This window comes from Sapajus apella, unplaced genomic scaffold, assembly GCF_009761245.1.
Source record: "Sapajus apella isolate SASKATOON/1434 unplaced genomic scaffold, GSC_monkey_1.0 scaffold74, whole genome shotgun sequence".
NCBI classification, from domain to species: domain Eukaryota; kingdom Metazoa; phylum Chordata; class Mammalia; order Primates; family Cebidae; genus Sapajus; species Sapajus apella.
In genome coordinates this window covers 5353733-5375094 of record NW_022437014.1, presented here as the reverse complement: position 1 = coordinate 5375094, position 21362 = coordinate 5353733, and the positions used below count along the sequence as shown (strand labels likewise).

Genomic DNA, 21362 nt, shown 5'->3' with positions numbered 1-21362 from the left:
GCTGGTCTTGAACTCCCGACCTCAGGTGATCCGCCCACCTTGGCCTCCAAAGTGTTTGGGTTACAGGCGTGAGCCACCACGCCCGGCCAGTATTAGTCTTTTAATAAGAATTGGTTTGCTCTATTCCTGGGGAATAGCAATGGTTTAGCATAACCAGTCTTCTGATTCCATGTATATACTTAAATGTATCTGTTTTTGTCTCTCAAATTATGTACGTAGTACATATATTTCAGTTGTCATGTTTTCAAACATATAAAAATTGGTTGAATATATCCTCAGAAGAGAGAAATCTTACTTTGTTAACTCACATCCTAGGGTTTTTCTTGTAAAGTCGATAGTGAAGAAAATACTTTGGATTCACAAACTAGTGCAACAAATGGAATGGATCCAGATGGAGTCTTATCAAAAATGGAAAACGTACCTGAGATACATTCTGCAAAAATGAGAGGGAAGAATTCCTTTGCACCTAAAGATTTTACGTTTCAGCCACTGGATGGTCTCAAGACCTATCAACTAACACCTATGACTCCCAGAAGTGCCAATGCTTTTTTGACACCCAGTTACACCTGGACTTCTTCAGAAACAGAAGTGTAAGAATGTAATATTAATAAGTCCCTTGCTAAGATGGGTAATAAATGCCTTTCTTTTTTTTTTTTTTTTTTTTTTTTTTTTGAGACGGAGTTTCACTCTTGTTACCCAGGCTGGAGTGCAATGGCGCGATCTCGGCTCACCGCAACCTCCGCCTCCTGGGTTCAGGCAATTCTCCTGCCTCAACCTCCTCAGTAGCTGGGATTACAGGCACGCGCCACCATGCCCAGCTAATGTTTTTTTTGTATTTTTAGTAGAGACGGGGTTTCACCATGTTGACCAGGATGGTCTCGATCTCCTGACCTCGTGATCCACCCGCCTCGGCCTCCCAAAGTGCTGGGATTACAGGCTTGAGCCACCGCGCCTGGCCATAAATGCCTTTCTTATATTTAGCCTGTACTCCTAAAAAGTTATTTAGCTATTGAACTATGTTAGTTATGAACCATGAAATTTTTTCTTTTAAAAAATTCCTCAGAAGATATAATAATGTACTTGACAGTTTCTATATTTCCTATGCATTGTTATTTTCACTATACAATTTGGGGTTTTTTTGTTTTTAGTAAGTGATGTAACACAAATAACATTTTTCAAAAGAAGAAAATTGTTAGAATACTGTAGCTCAGATATGACTTTTTCCTCATTTTGTTCTGGCTTAGTATTTAGAAAAACTGCTTCTGAAGACAAAAATGATTAATTTGTAAAGCAAAGGAAAAATCAGTTGGAACCTTTAAAAGAAAAGGCAAGATGATTTTGCAAAGACTGGCTGGCAGCAAATATACTAGAAACTGCTCAGCAGCATCTAAGACTATTAAGTGTTTATGTTCTATTAAGAAATCTTCATCCGAGTAAATAAAAAAGTAAATAAATAAAAATTTTAAAAAATCTTCAAAATCACCAGTCGCGGTGGTTCATGCCTGTAATCCCAGCACTTTGGGAGGCTGAGGCGGGCGGATCACCTGAGGTCAGTAGTTCAAGACCAGCCTGGTGCAACATGGTGAAACCCTGTCTCTGCTAAAGATACAAAAAATTAGCCAGGCGTGGTGGCACTTGCCTGTAGTCCCAGCTACTCTGTATGGCTGAGGCTGGAGAATTGCTTGAACCCAGGAGGTGGAGGTTGCAGTGAGCCAGAGATCGGGCCATTGCACTCTAGCCTGGGCAAAAGGGCAAGACTCCGTCTCAAAAAAAACAAAAAGGAAGTCTTCAAAATATTTGAATCTCATTACAATTAATTAGTAAAGAGAGACATTCACACTATAGGTGTTTAAATTTTCTCCCCTCCAGAATGCACATTTTTTTAAAAAATAGAAGAATTTCTTTTTTAACCCAGATTTATAAAAAGTGGCACAACTTTGAAATCCCTTAAATTAGATATATGGAGTTCATGTTTCATGAAGTATATTTTTGCTATTGTTTTTAGTGATAACTCTCAAGAAGCAACAAAAGAAATTTGGGCGCAAAAATGTAAAACTTACTCTACCAAGACAGTGCAGCAGGATTCAAATAAATTGCAGTGTCCTTTGGGTCCTCTGACTGTTGGGCATGAAGGTATAGTATTTAATTAATGTATTTATTTATTTATTTAATGTATTTAATTTTTAGACTAATGTTATTAATAATACAAAAAATCTTTTACTTTCAGGTATAGTAATTTAAATTTTTACTTTTCTGAATTATTGTCAGATTAGTTTAGAGCCCTTTTTCACCATATCTTTTGAGGATATGAACTAAGGGTCATATATGAACTCACTGTCAGAAAAGACAGGAAGACATGGGTAAAGATATCTGAAGACAGAATTGGAATGAAGAATACAGAGAAAAGGGGAAATGTAAATTTAAAGAAAAAAATATTCAGAGCTACTTTAGAGGAAATGTGAATGAAGTCATTGAGACAGAAATAAAATTTTAAAATTAAACATGGAAAAAAATTGAAGGATTTTTAAAAGGTCTTTTTTGGGGCTGTCATTTTAAGAATTGTTGCTTTGAAATTTATATGTAAGACTTTCTTTATAGAACATGTTTTTAAAAAAAATGAAGCTACTACTAAAGATTCAAATGACCTTCCAATAAAAGAAGTCTCATCACTTGAAACAAATGAAGGTCAAATATCTCAGCCCTACCATGATGTGCCATATTTCAGGTATGTCTGTTTGTTTCTAGTGTAAGAATTCTGTATTAATATCTAGACATTTAAAACCAAAACTGAAAAATTTTAACCTTCATACAGTGTGAGGAAACCTGACATTAGGTGATTTTCTCTTATATTTTAAATTTTAATTTTTTTTTTTTTTTTTGATAACTAGTACATTCATGTGGTTCTTAATTCAAAAGGTGGAAGTGAGAGGTCTCCTTCTCAGCACGGTGTCCCAACTGCATAATTTGAACCTTTCATGAAGGCCAGTGTTACTCATTTCTTGTGAATACTTCCATGGATAGTTAATGCATGTAGGTAAATACAAACATACACAATTTTCCTTTTTTAAAAATACAGACAATAGCATACAATACACACTATGCTGTTTGCAAATCAAATAGATGAGAAGTATCTCACTATATTTTTACTATTCATTTGTTGTATTATACATATCTTTTTTGAAAATGACTTTATTTATTTTATTTACTTAATTAATTTATTTATTTCAAATGGCTGCACTCTGTCTCCCAGGCTGGAGTACAGTGGCATGATCTCAGCTCACTGCAGCCTGTGCGTCCTGAGCTCAAGCCATCCTCCTACCAGTGGGCAGCTAATTTTGTTTTTTATTTTTTTTGTAGAGACAGGGTCTTACGATATTGCTCAGGCTGGTTTTGAACTGACAGGCTCAAGTGATTCTTTTGCCTCAGCCTCCCAAACTGTTATGATTACAGGCATGAGCCACTGCATCCAGCTTAATTTCTTTTTTAGGGCACTGGATTTTAGCATTATAAGGGATTTTAGAGGTAGCTGAATCCATTGTGTTGTTCAACTGAGTTATTGAGATATCTGACCAACTAGATAATGTCAGAGATAAACCATTTCTGCTTTCTCATTCATTAATCGTCATGCTGTGTCATTGAATATAAACAACTCAAGTTTTTTGTTTTGGTTTGGTTTTTGTGGTTTTTTTTGAGATAGGGTCTCACTGTGTCACCCAGGCTGCAGTGCAGTATATCGATCTTGGCTCACTGCAGCCTTGAACTCCCAACCTCCTACTTCAGCCTCCTGAGGAGCTGGGTCTATGTCTGTTCGTTTCTAGTGTAAGAATTTTATATTAATATCTAGACATTTAAAACTAAAATTAAATTTTTTTAACGTTAATATAGTGGGGGGAAACTGATGTTAGGTGATTTTCATTTATCTTTTAAATTAAAAATTTTTTTTTTTTTTATAACAGGCAGGTACCACCACGCCTCGGTAATTGTTTTTGTATTTTTTTTTTTTTTTTTTTTTTTTTTAGTAGAGATTGTTTTTCACCATGTTTCCCAGGCTGGACTGCAACTCCTTGGCTCAAGTGATCTACCTGCCTTGGCTTCCCAAAGTGCTGGTTGGAATTACGGATGTGAGCTACAGCTCCTGGCTCTAAATTTTTCTTTTTTTTTTTTTAAAAAGAAAACTGGGCAGGTGCAGTGGCTTATGCCTATAACCTCCCAGCTTTGGGAGGCTGAGGCAGGCGGATCACCTGAGGTCAGGAGTTCAAGACCAGCCTGGCCAAGATGGTGAAACCCCGTCTCTATTAAAATACAAAAATTGCCCAGGTGGGGTGGTAGGTGCCTGTAATCCCAGCTATGTGAGAGCTTGAGGCAGGAGAATTGCTTTAACCTGTGAGGCAGCGGTTGCATTGAGCTGAAATCATGCCATTGTACTCCAGCCTGGGCAAGAAGAGCAAAACTATCTCAAAAAAGAAAGTCTTTATTCAGTTTTTCCTACTAAGATAACTTGATTTTTTGTTTAGTTATTTTTAATCTCTGCATTTGGAGAGTTTTTTTTTTTTCAAGTTTGTAGATTTTTGTAAAATACCTACAAAATTTACCATTTTAATCATTTCAGTGTACAGTTTAATGCTATTAAATATATTAATAATGTTGTATAACCATCACTGCCATCCATCTCCATAACTTTTCATTGTGAAACTGAAACTCTGTACCTACTAAACAATAATTCACAATTCCTCCCTCCCTCAGCCCCTAGTAAATACCATTCTACTTTTTGTCTCTATGATTTTTGACTCCTCTAAGTATCTTATATAAGTAGAATTATGTAGTATTTGTCTTTTTGTTACTGGATTCTTTCACTTAGCATAATGTCCTCAAGGATCATTCATTATTGTAGCGTGTCAAACTTTCCTTTTGAAGGCTGAATAATATTTCATTGTATGTATCTATCACATTTTGCTTATCATTTGTCTGTCATGGACACTTGGGTTGCTTCCATGTTTTAACTGTTGTGAACAGCTATGAACATGGGTGTATAAATACCTCTTTGAGACCCTTCTAAATTATTTTGGGTATATACCCAGAATTAGAATTGCTGAGTCATATGGTAAGTCTATTTTTAATTTTTTGAGGAGCTGCCATACGGTTTTCTATAGTGGCTTTGCCATTTTACATTCCTACGAACAGTGTACAAGGATTCCGGTTTCTCTACATGCTAGGATACTTTTCACATAGACACAGATTAAACGTTTTTTAGGTCTGGATTTCTCAACTTTGATACTATTGACATTTTAGATTTTATACTTGTTGTGGGTGTGTATCCTATACACTGTAGGATGTTTTGTGGCATCTATGGCCAATAGCACTCCTCCAGTCATGACAATGAAAAATATTTCCAAACATCACCAAATGTTACCCTAGAGGGGGGCAAAATTGGCCCAGTGAGAACCACTACCTTTAAGCAAGCAAAGCCTAATAATTAGAATCTGTGAGGCCCTATCACTGTAATCCTGGACTTAACAGTTTTTTGCTTTAATGTACTCTTGACAGTTGAGTTGGCTTTAGTTTCATGGACAATGCAGAGAATCTAATGCATGTTTAGGAATTTCCGACTTTGATCAGCCTCTGAAAAAGAAAAGAACAAACTAGAAATGTTAGCTTAAAAAATAGGTTCTTTGGGGTGGGAAGCTGGGGAGAGATAGCAAGGGGAGAAATGCCAGATGTAGGTGATGGGGAGGAAGGCAGCAAATCACACTGCCACGTGTGTTCCTATGCAACAATTTTGCATGTTCTTCACATGTACCCCAAAACCTAAAATGCAATAAAATAAATAAATGGGGAAAAAAAAAAAATAGGTTCTTGGCATTATCCATCCACGTAAGTTTTAGGTGTAAAAAAGGATGTATATACACAAGGTATCAACTTGTATTTATGGATTTTAATATATCATGGTTTATAAATCAGTATCAACTTTAGGAAATTAATATCGTGCCTACCTTTTATAACTTCCTAATATTATGTATTATGTTATAATGCTAATACCTAGATACTAGTGTGAAAATCACTTGTAGAACTGAAATGTATGTCATAATTTTAGAAATATCCTCCAGTCAGAAACTGAGAAATTAACTTCCCATTGCCTCGAGTGGGACAGGAAACTTGACTTGGACATTCCGGATGATGGTGAGGGAACATTTATATTTTTTGTCTTTGCTTTGCTTCTTTTATTATGGCTATGTTTCTCTGCAACATAAAAATATAGCATTGCCTAACATTATATTTTCATTATTATTCAAAGTAGCAAGAATTTTTGTTTTTTAATCTCATGTCTACAATATTAAAAAGCAAGAATTTTTTTTAATCTCAATATATGTTCCCTAATATCTCTGTGCTAAAGTGATATATAACTTAAAAGATGTAAGTGATTAGAATATTGACTGTCATTCCTTTGACTTAGACATTTTTCTAACCAAGCAAGTAACAGTGAATATTATTGGCTTTTTTTGATATGACTTCATGGGTGATGTCAACATCTGTTATTATTTGTACAAAAATATGTTCTGAATGAAAATTACCTAAATTCCTGGGCACAGTGGCTCATGCCTGTAATCCCAGCACTTTGGGAGACCTAAGCGGGCATATCACGAGGTCAGGAGACCATCCTGGCTAACATGACGAAACCCCATTTCTACTAAAAATACAAAAAATTAGCTGGGCGTGGTATCACATGCCTGTAGTCCCAGCTACTCAGGAGGCTGAGGCAGGGGAATCAAGTGATTTTGAGCAGGAATTGAAGCAAATAGTTAATACTCAGTATTTGTATGACAACCTAGGAGGCAGAGGTTGCAGTAAGCCGAGATTGCACCACTGCACTCCAGCCTGGGTGACAGAGCGAGAGTCCGTCTCAAAACAAAAAAAAAGAAAATTGCTTTAATAAATATGGAAAAGATTTTCTGAAGAGTTTTAAAATCTGACTTACTTGGGGATTGGGGAAGTTGTTAGAAAGAATTATATACTGTCAGTATGAGGTCCTTCTTGGATAATTATTTGCAATGAGTTGTGTTATTCATTTACTTATTTCTAAGACAGAGTCTTGCTCTTTTTGCCCAGGCTGGAGTGCAGTGGCATGATTTTGGCTCACTGAAACCTCCACCTCCTGGGTTCAAGTCATTCTCCTGCCTCAGCCTCCTGAGTAGCTGGGATTATAGTCACCTGCCACCATGCCCAGCTATTTTAGTAGAGACAGAGTTTCACCAGGTTGGCCAGGCTGGTCTCGAACTCCTGACCTCAGGTGATCCACTCACCTAGGCCTCCCAAAGTGCTGAGTACAGGTGTGAGCCACTACATCCGGCTGACAGAGAGTTCTTATAAAGTACGAGGAGAAGTAGTTTGTTATTTAGTATATAGCAAAAGGTATGAGAGTGAATATTGTTAATTTTGAGCAGGAATTGAAGCAAATAGTTAATACTCAGTATTTGTATGACAAAGTTTTGTGGTAGATATTTTTTGTTTTGCTTTAACAACCTGTAAGTCCTAGGATATTTGGGTGAAGTCTTACTGGTGGGCTGACTTGCAATGAATGTCTGTTTTGTCCTTTACTTTTAAAAAACCTCTTATTTCCTTCAGCTAAAGATCTTATTCGCACAACAGTTGGACAAACAAGACTCCTTATGAAGGAAAGGTTCGAACAGTTTGAAGGACTAATTAATGATTGTGAATATAAACGAGGTATAAAGGAGACTACCTGTACAGATCTGGATGGATTTTGGGATATGGTTAGTTTTCAGGTATGTGGTTAAATATTTCAAATATATTAACTTTGGACTTTTTTTTTTAAGTAGCAGGAGGAAAATGGGGTAATATTAGCTGCTTAGGTACTTGTAATATAAATCAGATGTTATAAAGTACCTTTATAAACTGTAAAACACAATCTAAATTTTATGGCTGATGTCTTCTTCTCCCACATATTGTCAGGATAATTTCTTTGTGGGTTGAAAACTGAGATTATTTTCAACTCTTGAATAGTCTATAATGATTTGACATATGAGAAATGAGTCAACTGGCCTTCGGTAGTCGAGTTCAGCTAGCAGTTACTGAGTTCCTGTTGTGTCTACAGCATTGTATTAGGAGTTTATAGAAGGGTTTGTTCCCTGTCCCAGAGGAATTTGTAGTTTGATTAGTGACTGAGATATAAAATATAACTCTAATGTAGAAAGTGCTATGATAGAAGAAATCACTCAGAAGAACAGTAAAGGTATGGGGGAAGATGACTCTAGCTTTTTGAACTTGTTTTAGAAATAAGCATATAAAATAGCATTTTAAGAACCAACAGCCAACAATAGACATTGAAGAAAGCTTCAAACCTAGCTAGGCATGGTGGCTCACGCCTGTAATCCCAGCACTTTGGGAGGCTGAGGCGGGCGGATCACCTGAGGTTGGGAGTTTGAGACCAACCTGACCAACCTGGAGAAACCCCGTCTCTACTAAAAATATAAAATATAAAATTATCTGGGCGTGGTGGTACATGCCTGTAATCCCAGCTACTTGGGAGGCTGAGGCAGGAGAATCACTTGAACTCAGAAGGCGGAGGTTGCAGTGAGTGAGCCAAGTTCCGCGCCATTGCGCTCCAGCCTGGGAAACGAGGAAAACTCCGTCTCCAAAAAAAAAAAAAAAAGAAAGCAGACATCTAGGAAGAAAGCATTTTGGATGGACTTTTAAATGCAAGTATTAATATTCTCAAAGAGAATCCCCATGCCTCAGCCTCCCAGGTAGCTTGGATTATAGGCATGTGCCACAATGTCCAGAGACATTTACATATTTTTAAGGGAGAGCAAAGCTGAGAGGATATGTGTGTATAAGTGTATAGCATGGAGACTCAAAGCATGGTACCAAACTGTTGACAATGGCTAACTCTTTGTAGGAGACTGGAAGTATCAGAAGGATGGGAATTACCTTTCCATCCTATTAAATATATTTGAATCTTTTAAAATGAGATTTTGTCAAGAAAATGAGAAGACAAGGCACAGACTGGGAGAACATATTTGCAAAAGATGTATCTGATAAAAGACTATTATCCAGAAGATACAAAGAGCTCTTAAAACCCAGCAATAAGGAAATGAACAACCCAGTTAAAAATGGGCAAAAGACCTAAACAGATACCTTACCATAGAAGATATACAGATGGCAGATAAGCATATGAAAAGATGCTCAACATCATATGTCATTAGGGAACTACAAAACAACAGTGAGATACTACCACATACCTACTAGAACAGTGAAAATTCAAAACGCTGCCAGCACCAAATGCTGGGGAGGGCATGGAGCAATAGGAACTTTCCATTCACTGGCTGTGGGAATGCAAAATGTTAAATCCACTTTACAAGACAGGTTGGCATTTGCTTGCAAAACTAAACATACTCCTACCATACGATCCAGCAATTGCGCTCCAAATGAGTTGAAAACTTATGTCCATATAAAAACCTGCACACGGATGTTTTTTAGCAGTATAGCAGCTTTGTTCATAATTGCCAAAACATGGAAGCAACCAAGATGTCCTTCAGTGGAGGAATGGATAAATAAAAATATAGAGAGAGTTTGTGTTCACATTGTGTAATTTAAGAAACAAAAACATTTGGGATATCTTTTCTGCCATTTTAGTCAAAAATAATCCAGGAGAGTTATTCATATGTGATATTCTTTATAGAGATTTTGGAGGTTTGTAAGATGAGAGACAACAATGAACAATTTTACCATAAAAATTATTGATCGAAACACTAAATTGAGGATGACTCAATCCAATTTTAATAACTCATCATTTCTGAATCACCATTCTCAATTTTTTTTTAATCTTCAGCTTGTTTATAAATTTAATATGGTTAACATTAGTCTGATAAACTTGTGTTTTATTAACAGATAGAAGATGTAATCCACAAATTCAACAATCTGACCAAACTTGAGGAATCTGGGTGGCAAGTCAATAATAATGTGAATAATAATACAAACAAAAATGTCTTTAGGGTAAGTTTGTGGGTTTTATATCTGAATTTTTTTTTCTAGTTAAGGGACCATTCTACATACATCCAAATTTCTAATACAGATTCTTCTAATAATTTCTTGTTTTTAAGTTTTAAAAACATTGAGCTTTAGATTTCTCATTATTTTGCAAAGCTGACCACTTTTGAAGAAAGCAAGGAAATTGATCAACATAAAATTTAGGATAGTTATGTCTAGAGAGAATAAAGGAGGGGCTGTGATTGAATTGGGGCAACGAGGGCTTCTGAGTTATCAGATAGTGGATACATTAGCGTTGATTTCGTTCTTTAAGCTGTTCTTACACATTTTGATATCATAATAGTAGTAGATCATTTATATAATGCTTAGTATGTGCGAAATATTATTCCAAGTACTTTACATATATTAGTGAATCCTTAAAACTGTCATATGAAATGGATGCTGTTATCCTCGTTGCTTTGTTAACATGATAAATTTTGTTCTTATCTGTTTCTAGTAATTATTTTTCTAGTAATGTTTTTGAATTCAAAGTTTTTGGCTTGGGTGCACACTTTTCAAACTGAACATTGTCAGTTTTATGATTTGAGAAAAATGCATATAGTTATAAATTCAGGTTGTCTAGATAAGTATTTTATTATACTGTGTAATCCAAATAAAAACTGTCTTGAATTCTATCTTAGGAGTTTAACTTGTTAAATTAATTTTTTTTAAAACCTTATTCAAAAATATTTTACTAAGCTAGGCACAGTGACTCATGCCTGTAATCCCCGTACTTTGAGAGGCCAAGGCGGGTGGATCACCTGAGGTCGGGAGTTCAAGACCAGCCTGACCAACATGGAGAAACCCTGTCTCTACTAAAAATACAAAATTAGCTGGGCACTAATTAGTGGTGGCACATCCCTGTAATCCCAGATGTTCGGGAGGCTGAGGCAGGAGAATCACTTGAGCCCAGGAGGCAGAGGTTGCAGTGAGCCAAGATCGTGCCATTGCACTCCAGCCTGGGCAATAAGAGCGAAACTCCATCTCAAAATAAATCTTTTTATTAATAAAGTCTCACAAATTAAATTAATTGAATGGATTTCAAAACTACTAAATAGTGAAGGATTCTACTTCATTATTAAAGCTACTGTGGATATTTCATATTAAGGATTTAGTACTGGAAATATTAATATCATCAGTGATGCAGATCATGGCTGTGTCTTATAGAGATTTGTAATTCTGCCTGTTATCAGCAGGTGTCTCTCTCCTTCTTGTTTATTTTATAGGTTACTGTTAAGATTATCAACAAATAAAGCTAATTTTTTATACTATACTTGAATACCACTCCCTACTAGCTCTTATTTATTAATCCCTCATTCCATCAGTCTGTTATGTTTCTTCCCCCCTTTCTTCTTCTGTCAGTCTGTAAACACGTTAAGTGTCTTATTGTTCTTTTTTTTTTTAAAGACGGGGTTTGACGTTGCTCAGGCTGGTCTTGAACTCCCGACCTCAAGTGAACTGCCTGCCTTGGCCTCCAAAGTGCTTGGATTACAGGCGTGAGCCACCACGCCCGGACATGTCTTATTGTTCTTTACATTAAAACAAAGCTGTAGCGTCTGCTTCTCCCTTTAATTATATGTACACCCCCATTTTTCTTTCTTTCTTCCCAGTCACTGACAAGCATCCTAAAATGTTGTCTGTACTCTATTATTTTTGTTCCTTTATTTTTCTAAATCGTTGCAATTCAGTATTCCCCTCTCTATAATTTTAGAATAGTTATCTAGATTATTAGTCCACTAGTTGGTTAAGTTATTACGCACTTAATTTTAAAATCTAACCTTTCTAGATCAGGCGTGGTGGCTCACACCTGTAATCCCAGCACTTTGGGAGGCCAAGATGGGTGGATCACAGGGTCAGGAGTTTGACACCAGCCTAGCCAATATAGTGAAACCCTGTATCTACTAAAAATAAAAAATTAGCCAGGGAGGCATGTGGTAGGTGCCTGCAATCTCAGCTGCCCAGGAGGCTAGGTAGGAGAATCCCTTGAACCTAGGAGGCAGAGGTTGCAGTGAGCCGAGATCATGCCACTGTACTCCAGCATGGGTGACAGAGTGAGACCTCATTACAAAAAATAAATAAATAATGAATTTAAAAATTCTGCCGTGTTGCACAACCTTGGCTCACTGCAACCTCCGCTTCCCAGGTTCAAGCGATTCTCCTGCCTCCCAAATAACTGGGATTACAGGCACACACTGCCACACCTGGCTAATTTTTTGTATTTTTAGTAGAGATGGGGTTTCACCATGTTAGTCAGACTGGTCTCAAACTCCTGACCTCAGACGATCCATCCGCCTCCGACTCCCAAAGTGCAGGGATTACAGGCATGAGCCACTGCACCGACCTCTTTTTTTTTTTTTTTTTTTTTGGAGATAGAATTTTGCTGTGTCACCCAGGCTGGAATACAGTGGCATCATCTTGGCTCACTGAAACCTCTGCCTCCCGAGTTCAAACTGTTCTTGTGTCTCAGCCTCCCAAGTAGCTGGGATTACAGGCACGTGCCACCACACCCAACTTTTTTTTTTTTTTTTTTTTGTATTTTTATTTTGGTATTTTATTTATTTTTTGAAACAGGGTCTAGCTCTGTTGCCCAGGCTAAAGCGGAGTGGCACAATCTTGGCTCACTCCAACCTCCGCTTCCTAGGTTCAAGCAATTCTCCCACCTCAGCCTCCCAAGTAGCTGGTACTACAGGTGTCTGCCACCACACCCAGCTAATATTTTGTATTTTTAGTGGAGCTGGTGTTGCGCCATGTTGACCAGGATGGTCTGGAACTCCTGGCCTCAAGTCATCTGCCTGCCTCAGCCTCCCAAAGTGCTGGCATTAGAGGCATGAGCCACCATGCCTGGCTTACTTTCTTATTTTTGAAATTATATTCTGCTGATTTCCTTTCTACTTCTTTGCCTATTCTTCAGTCATGTTTGCATATTTGTTTTCCATTTGTCCCTTAAATGTTTTTGATGTTTAGAATTTCTACCTCTACTCTCTTCTTTGCTTCCATAATTTTCCTGTGCAATCTTACCCAACCTATGATGATCCCCAAGTCTGTATTTCAGACCATATTTACTAAGCTCTAATTTTATATGTCATGACTCAATATATTTTAAAAAACAATATATCCCAAACTGACAGCAACTCCACACACACCAGTGTTGCCCTGTCTCAAATAATGCTATTACCATCCCACCAGGTGTTCAAGATAGAAGTCCCGGTATCTCTTTTGGTTCTTTCCTTTCTCTATTTCACCACTTCCACCCCACACACATCCAGTAGATCAGTAAGTTCTCCCACTTCTACCTTTTAAATATCTCTTGAATCTGTCCACCTTTTTCCATGTCTTACTCCTTAGTCTGAGGGATCTTTCTAAAACATCAGCTTGATAATGTTAATCTTCTGCTTAAAAATCATGAATAACTCTGTATTCCCTCATCTTCTGTATAAATTGTGACTTTCTTAAAAACTGTTGCATGCAGGTGATGTTATAATCTAGCTATTATTTATCTCTCACCAACTCCACGTTGCTTTCTTTCATTTCTGGCTTTGGAAACATCTATTTACCCCTTACCTCATCCCATCTTTTAGTTTGAAGAAATGTGATTTCAGCATAGGTGCTACTTCCTGCAACCTTTTCTGGTGTCTGAAGATTGGTTTAGGTGTCATCCTTATTTGTTTTCTTTTAATGTTTTAATTTTTTTCTTTTTTTATTGACTTTTTTTTCCTCTTTTTTAGGGTATCATGATTATAATCTGAAGGATGCCCCCTAAATTTTTCTCTTAACAGGACATAGATCCTTCTTACTGTCCTTCCCTAGCTCTTTCACTAAGCTGCAAACTCCTTGAGGGCAGGAACTCTGTCTTTTACCTTTTTAACTGTTTTTAGCACATACTGGGAACTTGATAAATATATGATGAATGTGAAATATTTTATGTATATTTTATTATTCTTTTTAAAAATTAAATTTTTAAGTGATGAATTTGTGTATATCTGTTGTGTGTTTTTCTTATAAGATGATAGTGGGCAGCTTTACTATATGTTGGTTTTTCTTTGCAGAGAAAAGTTGTCTCAGGTATAGAGAGTAAACCAAAACAGGATGATACTAGAAGAATTGCAGCGAGAAATCGCCTAGCTGCCATTAAAAAAGCAATGAGAGAGAGAATTAAGCAGGAAGAACATGCAGAGGCAGTAGCCTCTGTAATACCAAAGGAAATTGATAAAATAGTGTTTGATGCTGGATTTTTCAGAGTTGAAAGTCCTGTTAAATCATTCCCAGGTTAGTGTTTGTTTTTGTTTTGCTTTGTTTTGTTTTTGCTGAGACTACTTAAGAGAAATATTTGGGATGGTTGGGGGCTTGTATAAGGTGAAAAATACTTTTTACATGAAGAGATATAAGTTTTTCTTTGATTTTTTAGAAAATAGACTATGCTCACTCACAAACACATGTAAATTACATTTTGATGGGTATGATCAGATTAGTTGAAGTGTGATATGTCTTCTAAGATTGCTTTTGTGTTTTCTAAGTGATTTCACATCTGTAATTACCACATAACCCTACAGTCTATGAGAAAGGTCACAGGCTCCCAAGAGGTTAGATGAATGATGGAAGCGTGAAGAAGTAAGGTGATTTTCTTTAGGTCAGTTAGAAGCTTGGTTAGAATTTAAAATGCAAAGGAAACTTGAGCATCTAGCTATCACATTTCTCTGTCTGTGCTTTAAAATGAAGCTTACGTGCAGTGTGTGTTGGGTCATGCCTGTAATCCCAGTACTTTGAGAGGCCAAGGTAGGAGGATCACTTGAAGCTAAGAGTTTGAGACCAGCCTGGGCAACTTAGTGAGATCCCCCCTCCACAAAAAAAATAAAAATTACCTGAGCCTGGCGGTACATGCCTGTAGTCCCAGCTACTTAGGAGGCTGGGGCAGTAGGATCAGTTGAGCCCAGCAATGAAGGTTACAGCAAGCTATGATTATGCCCCATCACTCTAGGCTGTGTGACAGAGCAAGACTCTATCTCTAAAAAATAAAAGGAAGTTTATGCAAGGTGGGTTTGATTTTATTTGCATTTATATTTAAAGTTTTGCTCAGATCTTTTTGAAAGGCAGTAAATGTACTAATTTTCCAATTTAAAAATATTCTAATAAAAGCCATTTGTTTCTTTTTCAAGACGGAGTTTCGCTCTTGTTGCCCAGGCTGAAGTGATGCAATGGCACGATCTCAGCTCACCTGCAACCTCCACCTCCTGGGTTCAAGTGATTCTCCTGCCTCAGCCTCCTGAGTAGCTGGGATTGGAGTCATGCTCCACCCTGCCCGCTAATTTTGTATTTTTAGTAGAGACAGAGTTTCTCCATGTTGGCCAGGCTGGTCTCAAACTCCCGACCTTAGGTGATCCACCTGCCTTGGACTCCCAAAGTGCTGGGATTATAGGCGTGAGCCACCACACCCGGCCAAAAGCAGTTTTTAATACTTCAGGAAATCATTTTTTAAAATTATTTTCTAACTGTATTTGTCAATAGCTATTTTTCACAGATTGTTTTTAATTTATCTCAATTTATATTATTTATAAGCCATAGATGTCCACTAGGAAGTTAAAGTAAACCTAAATTGTTCTCTAATACCTGCTATCTGATATTGACAGTGATCCTCATGAATGTTGTAACTTCCTTGTCAGTTTAGGTATCAAATCTGTGCACTTTTGTTTCCTTTAAGCAGCTGTACTCCCTGGATACCCAGGCATCTCCACTACAGCTAATAACATGGCCCCATGCTACTCCTTGTCAAGGATATTAGTGGTTTTTATAGCTATGAGCTCATCATTCTCTGTTCTTTCACATACTCAGCTCAGTCCTTATAGATAGGGAGATTAAGGTTTGTGGCAAAAATTGATCTTTTAAAATTGAGTTTTAGTTACAGAGCACATAGTTTATATGAGGCTTATTGCAAAACAGTAGTTTCTGAAGAAGCCCTTCTGATTCCATTTGCCAGTCTCCAGAAGCAACTGCTTTTCAATTCTTACTGGAGTCTTTTGTTGTTTACTACCATCTCTCTTGACAAGATTTGATCTTTTCGAAAACATATTTTTCTTCTGGTACTAAATTTTTAAATTTAAATTTAAATTTTTCTTTCCTGTACTAACTGTTTTCTTCTACTTGCTGGAGATTTCCTCAACTTTCATGCTGGCTATCATGTTTTTAATTCCCAAGAGCCCTTTCTTAATCTACAGATGTTCATTTTTTTTTTTTTTTGAGACGGAGTTTCGCTCTTGTTGCCCAGGCTGAAGTGCAATGGCGCGATCTCGGCTCACCGCAACCTCCGCCTCCTGGGTTCGGGCAATTCTCCTGCCTCAGCCTTCTGAGTAGCTGGGATTACAGGCATGCGCCACCATGCCCAGCTAATTTTTTGTATTTTTAATAGAGACGGGGTTTCACCATGTTGACCAGGATAGTCTCGATCTCTTGACCTCGTGATCCACCCGCCTCGGCCTCCCAAAGTGCTGGGATTACAGGTGTGAGCCACTGTGCCCGGCCCAGATGTTCATTTTATAGCATTCTGCACTTGTTTCATAAGTGTATTGTCTTTAATGATATTAATGATATGGATTTATGGATATCATTAATATCATTAAAGATAATACACTATCATTAAGGATACTAATGATAGCTTTTATGTTTTTTTCATCCACTATAGTATTTGTTTCAGGGTACTTTCATCTGTTTGTTTTTGGTTTGTGTCTCTTGTATGAGAAGCTGTCCTCGGGAATCTGGTGATCTCTCACTGCCTGTACATGGTTAAGAATAGGGTATTGGCCGGGCGCGATGGCTCACGCCTGTAATCCCAGCACTTTGGGAGACCGAGGCAGGTGGATCATGAGGTCAAGAGATCGAGACCATCCTGGCCAACATGGTGAAACCCCGTCTCTACTAAAAAAAAAAAAAAATACAAAAATTAGCCAGGTGTTTGGCATGCACCTGTAGTCCCAGCCACTCGGGAGGCTGAGGCGGAAGAATCGCTTGAACCCGGGAGGTGGAGGTTGCAGTGGGCCGAGACTGTGCCACTGTGTTCCAACCTGGCGACAGAGCAAGACTCCGTATCAAAAAAAAAAAAAAAAAAAAATAGAGTACTAAAAAGCTGACTGGAAAACTCTGCACACCTCGGTAGGACCTTTACTGTGGGGGCCCTACTGTTAGCTGGGCTGTCATGCTGGGAGCCTACTCATTACTACATTTAAGACTTTTCTCATCGTCTACTCAGATTCCCCAGAGAATGTGCTTTCCATCTGCTTCCTGGAAGGTATAATTCTGGCTGCCAGCCTTTCAAGAGCTATGTGGGGGAAGAAAGCTAAGTGTCTCAACACTTTATATGTAAATACTCAAGTATTTCCCTTATCTTCCATGCAGTACCCCGTCTTTCAACTGTGTCTCATATCCTCTAAACCAGAGACCCTTCTGTTTTTGGTGATGGGGAGCGGCTGGTGACAGCTGCTCTGCTCTGCAGAATGAGGAAAGGAATCTGAGCTCTACTTGTTTAAACTAACTTTGAGCCAGTCCTGTCGTTTAGCTCCATTTTCATCTCCACCTGCAGAGGTACTTGGAGCCACCAATTCTGTTGAGGGGTTATTTGGTAGAGACTGGGTTGATTCTCATTTTTCTTGATTGGTGGCTTAGAATTTATTTTCTTTAGCCTGCTAAGTCAAGTCCCATTCAACAATCTACATTAGAGCTTCCAAAATGTTCTTGTGATTGTTGCTGTCTCTTTAGTTTCTTTTGTCCTTGTAGAGTTCTGCTTTTTAAGATGATCTCTGACTGGGCTTGTGGCTCACGCCTGTAATCCCAGCACTTTGAGAGGCTGAGGTCAGGAGTTCAAGACCAGCCTGGCCAAAATGGTGAAACCCTGTGTCTACTAAAAATACAAAAAATTAGCCAGGCGTGGTTGTGAGACCTGTAATCCTAGCTGCTTGGGAGTGAAACTCTGTCTAAAAAAATAAATAAATAAAGATTATCTTTGTTCAGGCCAGGCACAGTGGCTCACGCCTGTAATCCCAGCACTTTGGGAGTCCGAGGCAGGACTCCTGACCTCAGGAGTTCAAGACCAGCCTGACTAACATGGTGAAACTCCATCTCTACTAAAAATAGAAAAATTAGCCAGGCATGGTGGCACATACCAGTAGTCCCAGCTTCTGGGGTGGCTGAGACAGGAGAATTGCTCAAAGCTGGGAGGCAGAAGTTGCAGTGAGCTGAGTTCACACCACTGCACTCCAGCCTTGGTGTCAGAGTGAGACTGTGTCTCAAAAGAAAAAAAGAAAATAGATTATCTCTGTTGATGTTAAAGTAGTGAGATGTCAAAAGGAAATAGCATCTAATATGGATGTTAAATACTGTATCAGAAAGTCCCAGGCATTTGTCTTTAATAGACATTGTTTGACGGGAGAAAGAGGTTAATTGATAGGATTTGCACTGTATTCCTAGTTATAATGAAAAACAAAAGAACTTTTTGGTATTGAGGTGATTTCTCTCATCTTCTAGGACTCTCTTTCTCTTCTGAACGTCCTTCTCAAAGACTTAGAGCACCTAAGTCTGTCAGCAAAGCTGTATCTCAGAGTAGAAATGAGGTGGGCCTTCCACGAAAAACTGCATCACCAGAGAATGCCGATTCTCAGAATACGAAAAGTGTACATGTGAAGAAAACTTTATTTTTGAATATTCCTGAAAGCAGGTATTTTTAAAAACATGTTATTAAGATTTTAAGTCACTGATACTAAATATTGTTTCAGATTGTTAAGCTGGTAAAAGGTACCAGACATACATTTTTAATTAAATTTCATAATGACCCTGCAACATACAGTCAATATTCCCTTTTTATAAAAGAGGAGAAACTAAAGCTTAAGATTTCAGGATACTAAATGGTCATGTTTAGATGGGCAAAGTAAATTCTGTACCACTAAGAAGTAACGTGGTATCCTTCGGTGCTAAACATATTGCAGCTTTGGTGCTCAATAGTTCTGAGCTGAGAAGAGCTCTGTGCCTGCCTTACTAGCTATGCAACTTTAGGGCAAGTAATTAACTCTCTTTAGCTTCACTTTGATCATCTGCAAAGCAGCAGTGCTAATGCCTCCCCAAGGTGATTAAGAGATAGACACTTTTTACCAGCCTTTGTAGAAAATACCTTGAGATTGTTGTCTTGACAGATGGCAGAGCGTATTGAAGGGGGAGTTAATGTGTACTGAACAACTATTATGGGCTAGGTTTTTTTGTTTGTTTTTAGGGGTTTTTTTTGTTTTTGTTTTTTGGAGGTGGAGTCTCACTCTGTTGCCCAGGCTGGAGTGCAGTGGCACAATCTCAGCTCACTGCAGTCTCCGCCTCCCAGGTTCAAGCGATTCTTCTGCCTCAGCATCCTGAGTAGCTGAGACTACAGGCGTGTGCCACCATTCCTGACTAATTTTTCTATTTTTAGTAGATAACAGGATTTCACCATGTTGGCTAGGCTGGTGTCACACTCCTGACCTCAGGTGATTCACCCACATCAGCCTCCCAAAGTGCTGGGATTATAGGCGTGAGCCACCACGCCCAGCCGATTCTGTGTTCTTATCAGTGTCATTTCATTTATTCTCTTAACAACCCTATAAGGTACTAGATACTCATTTTTCAAGTGAGAACACCTGAAAAGTTAGTAACTTACCTAAATTCAGCTTGTACTCAGGGCAACCATATGCTGCCTGCATTCTTTTACTATACAGTACTGCCTCTGCACAAATGCAGCAAAGTTACTCTAACAGTCCTTGTTAGTGGAACATAAATGCATACCAAGTCTGATGGGAAAAAGATACTTCAAGTAGAAAATAAAATGACAGTATTGTGCCAAGAGAAGACTGTTGGGCTTATTGCTGATCTAAAGATGAGACAGCATAGACTATTCAGGCATTGCAGCAAATGAAGTTATATAAATAAGGAGGAAGGGAGGGAGGGAGAAAAGGAAGAAAGGCAAGGCAAATGAAAGTTTTTGTTCTTAAACACTCAAATATTTCATGCAATGAGTTTTAAAATTTCTTATTTTTGGCTAGGTGCAATGCTCACAGCTGTAATCCCAGCACTTTGGGAGGCTGAGGTGGGCAGATCACTTGAGGTCAAGAGTTTAAGACAAAGTCAGGAGTTTGAGACCAGCCTAGCCAACATGGTGGAACACCTCATCTCTACTAAAAAATACAAAAATTAGCTAGTCGTGTTCAGTGGTGCCTGTAATCCCAGCTACTCGGGAGGCTGAGGCAGGAGAATCGCTTGAACCCTGGAGGCAGAGGTTGCAGAGCTGAGATTATGCAACTGCATTCCATCCTGAATAACAGAGTGAGACTTCATCTCAAAAATGAAGTAAAATAAGATTTCTGATTTTTAGTATATTTAACCTTTATGGAGACTAAAATATTTTAGGTGTTCTAGAAATTCATGGATTATAAAATACTAATTTATTGTCATTTCTAACATACTAGTTACTTTACTTTGTGTATCTTATAGTCTACTATTGTTTGCTGAGAAGATTCATAATTGCATTTGAGTCATAAGTACTTTTTTCATTTAAATTTTTTTTTTTTTTAAGATGAAGTCTCACCCTGTCAGCCAGGCTGGAGTGCAATGGTGGGATCTCGGCCCATTGCGACCTCCGCCTCCTGGGTTCAAGTGATTCTCCTGCCTCAGCCTCCCAAGTAGCTGGGATTACAGGCGCGGGCCACCACGCCCGGCTAATTTTTTGTATCTTTAGTATAGACAGGGTTTCACCATGTTGGCTAGGCTGGTCTCAAACTCCTGACTTTGTGATCTGCCCGCCTCAGCCTCTCAAAGTGCTGGGATTACAGGCGTGAGCCACCGCACCCGGCCCCAGCATACTTTTTTTAAAAAGCAACTCGGAAAAAGTGGAGACATATTTCTTTTTTTTTTTTTTTTTTTAATGTTCTTTTTTTTTTGAAATGGAATTTCACTGTCCCCCAGGCTATAGTGCAGTGGCATGATCTGATCTTGGCTCACTGCAACCTCTACTTCCTGGGATCAAGCAATTCTCCTGCCTCAGCCTCCAAGTTGCTAGGACTACAGGCGCGTGCCACCACACCCAGCTAATTTTTTGTTTTTTTAGTAGAGACAGGGTTTCACCATGTTAGCCAGGATGGTTTCAATCTCCCTTACTTCTTGATCTGCCCGCCTTGGCCTCGCAAATGCTAGGATTACAGGTGTGAGCCACTGCTCCTGGCCAAGACAGATATTTGTAATAAGATACAAATTAAGAACCTCAGGATTAGATTACCTTGTATTCTAACTCAATGATTGTCTAGCTGGAGTTAGCTACATTT

General features: G+C 38.3%; 1 protein-coding gene across 3 annotated transcripts in view; it reads left to right on the top strand.

The window, feature by feature from the left end:
* Window positions 1–21362, top strand: part of DLGAP5 (DLG associated protein 5) — a 40796-nt gene that overhangs the window by 14325 nt on the left and 5109 nt on the right. For all 3 annotated transcript variants that reach the window (XM_032251134.1, XM_032251135.1, XM_032251136.1), the window contains 8 exons: window positions 316–590; window positions 2006–2133; window positions 2599–2725; window positions 6092–6177; window positions 7621–7781; window positions 9907–10011; window positions 14091–14310; window positions 18553–18742. In XM_032251134.1, the coding sequence (XP_032107025.1) occupies window positions 316–590; window positions 2006–2133; window positions 2599–2725; window positions 6092–6177; window positions 7621–7781; window positions 9907–10011; window positions 14091–14310; window positions 18553–18742 (1292 nt within the window). The remainder of the gene's footprint in view (window positions 1–315; window positions 591–2005; window positions 2134–2598; window positions 2726–6091; window positions 6178–7620; window positions 7782–9906; window positions 10012–14090; window positions 14311–18552; window positions 18743–21362) is intronic.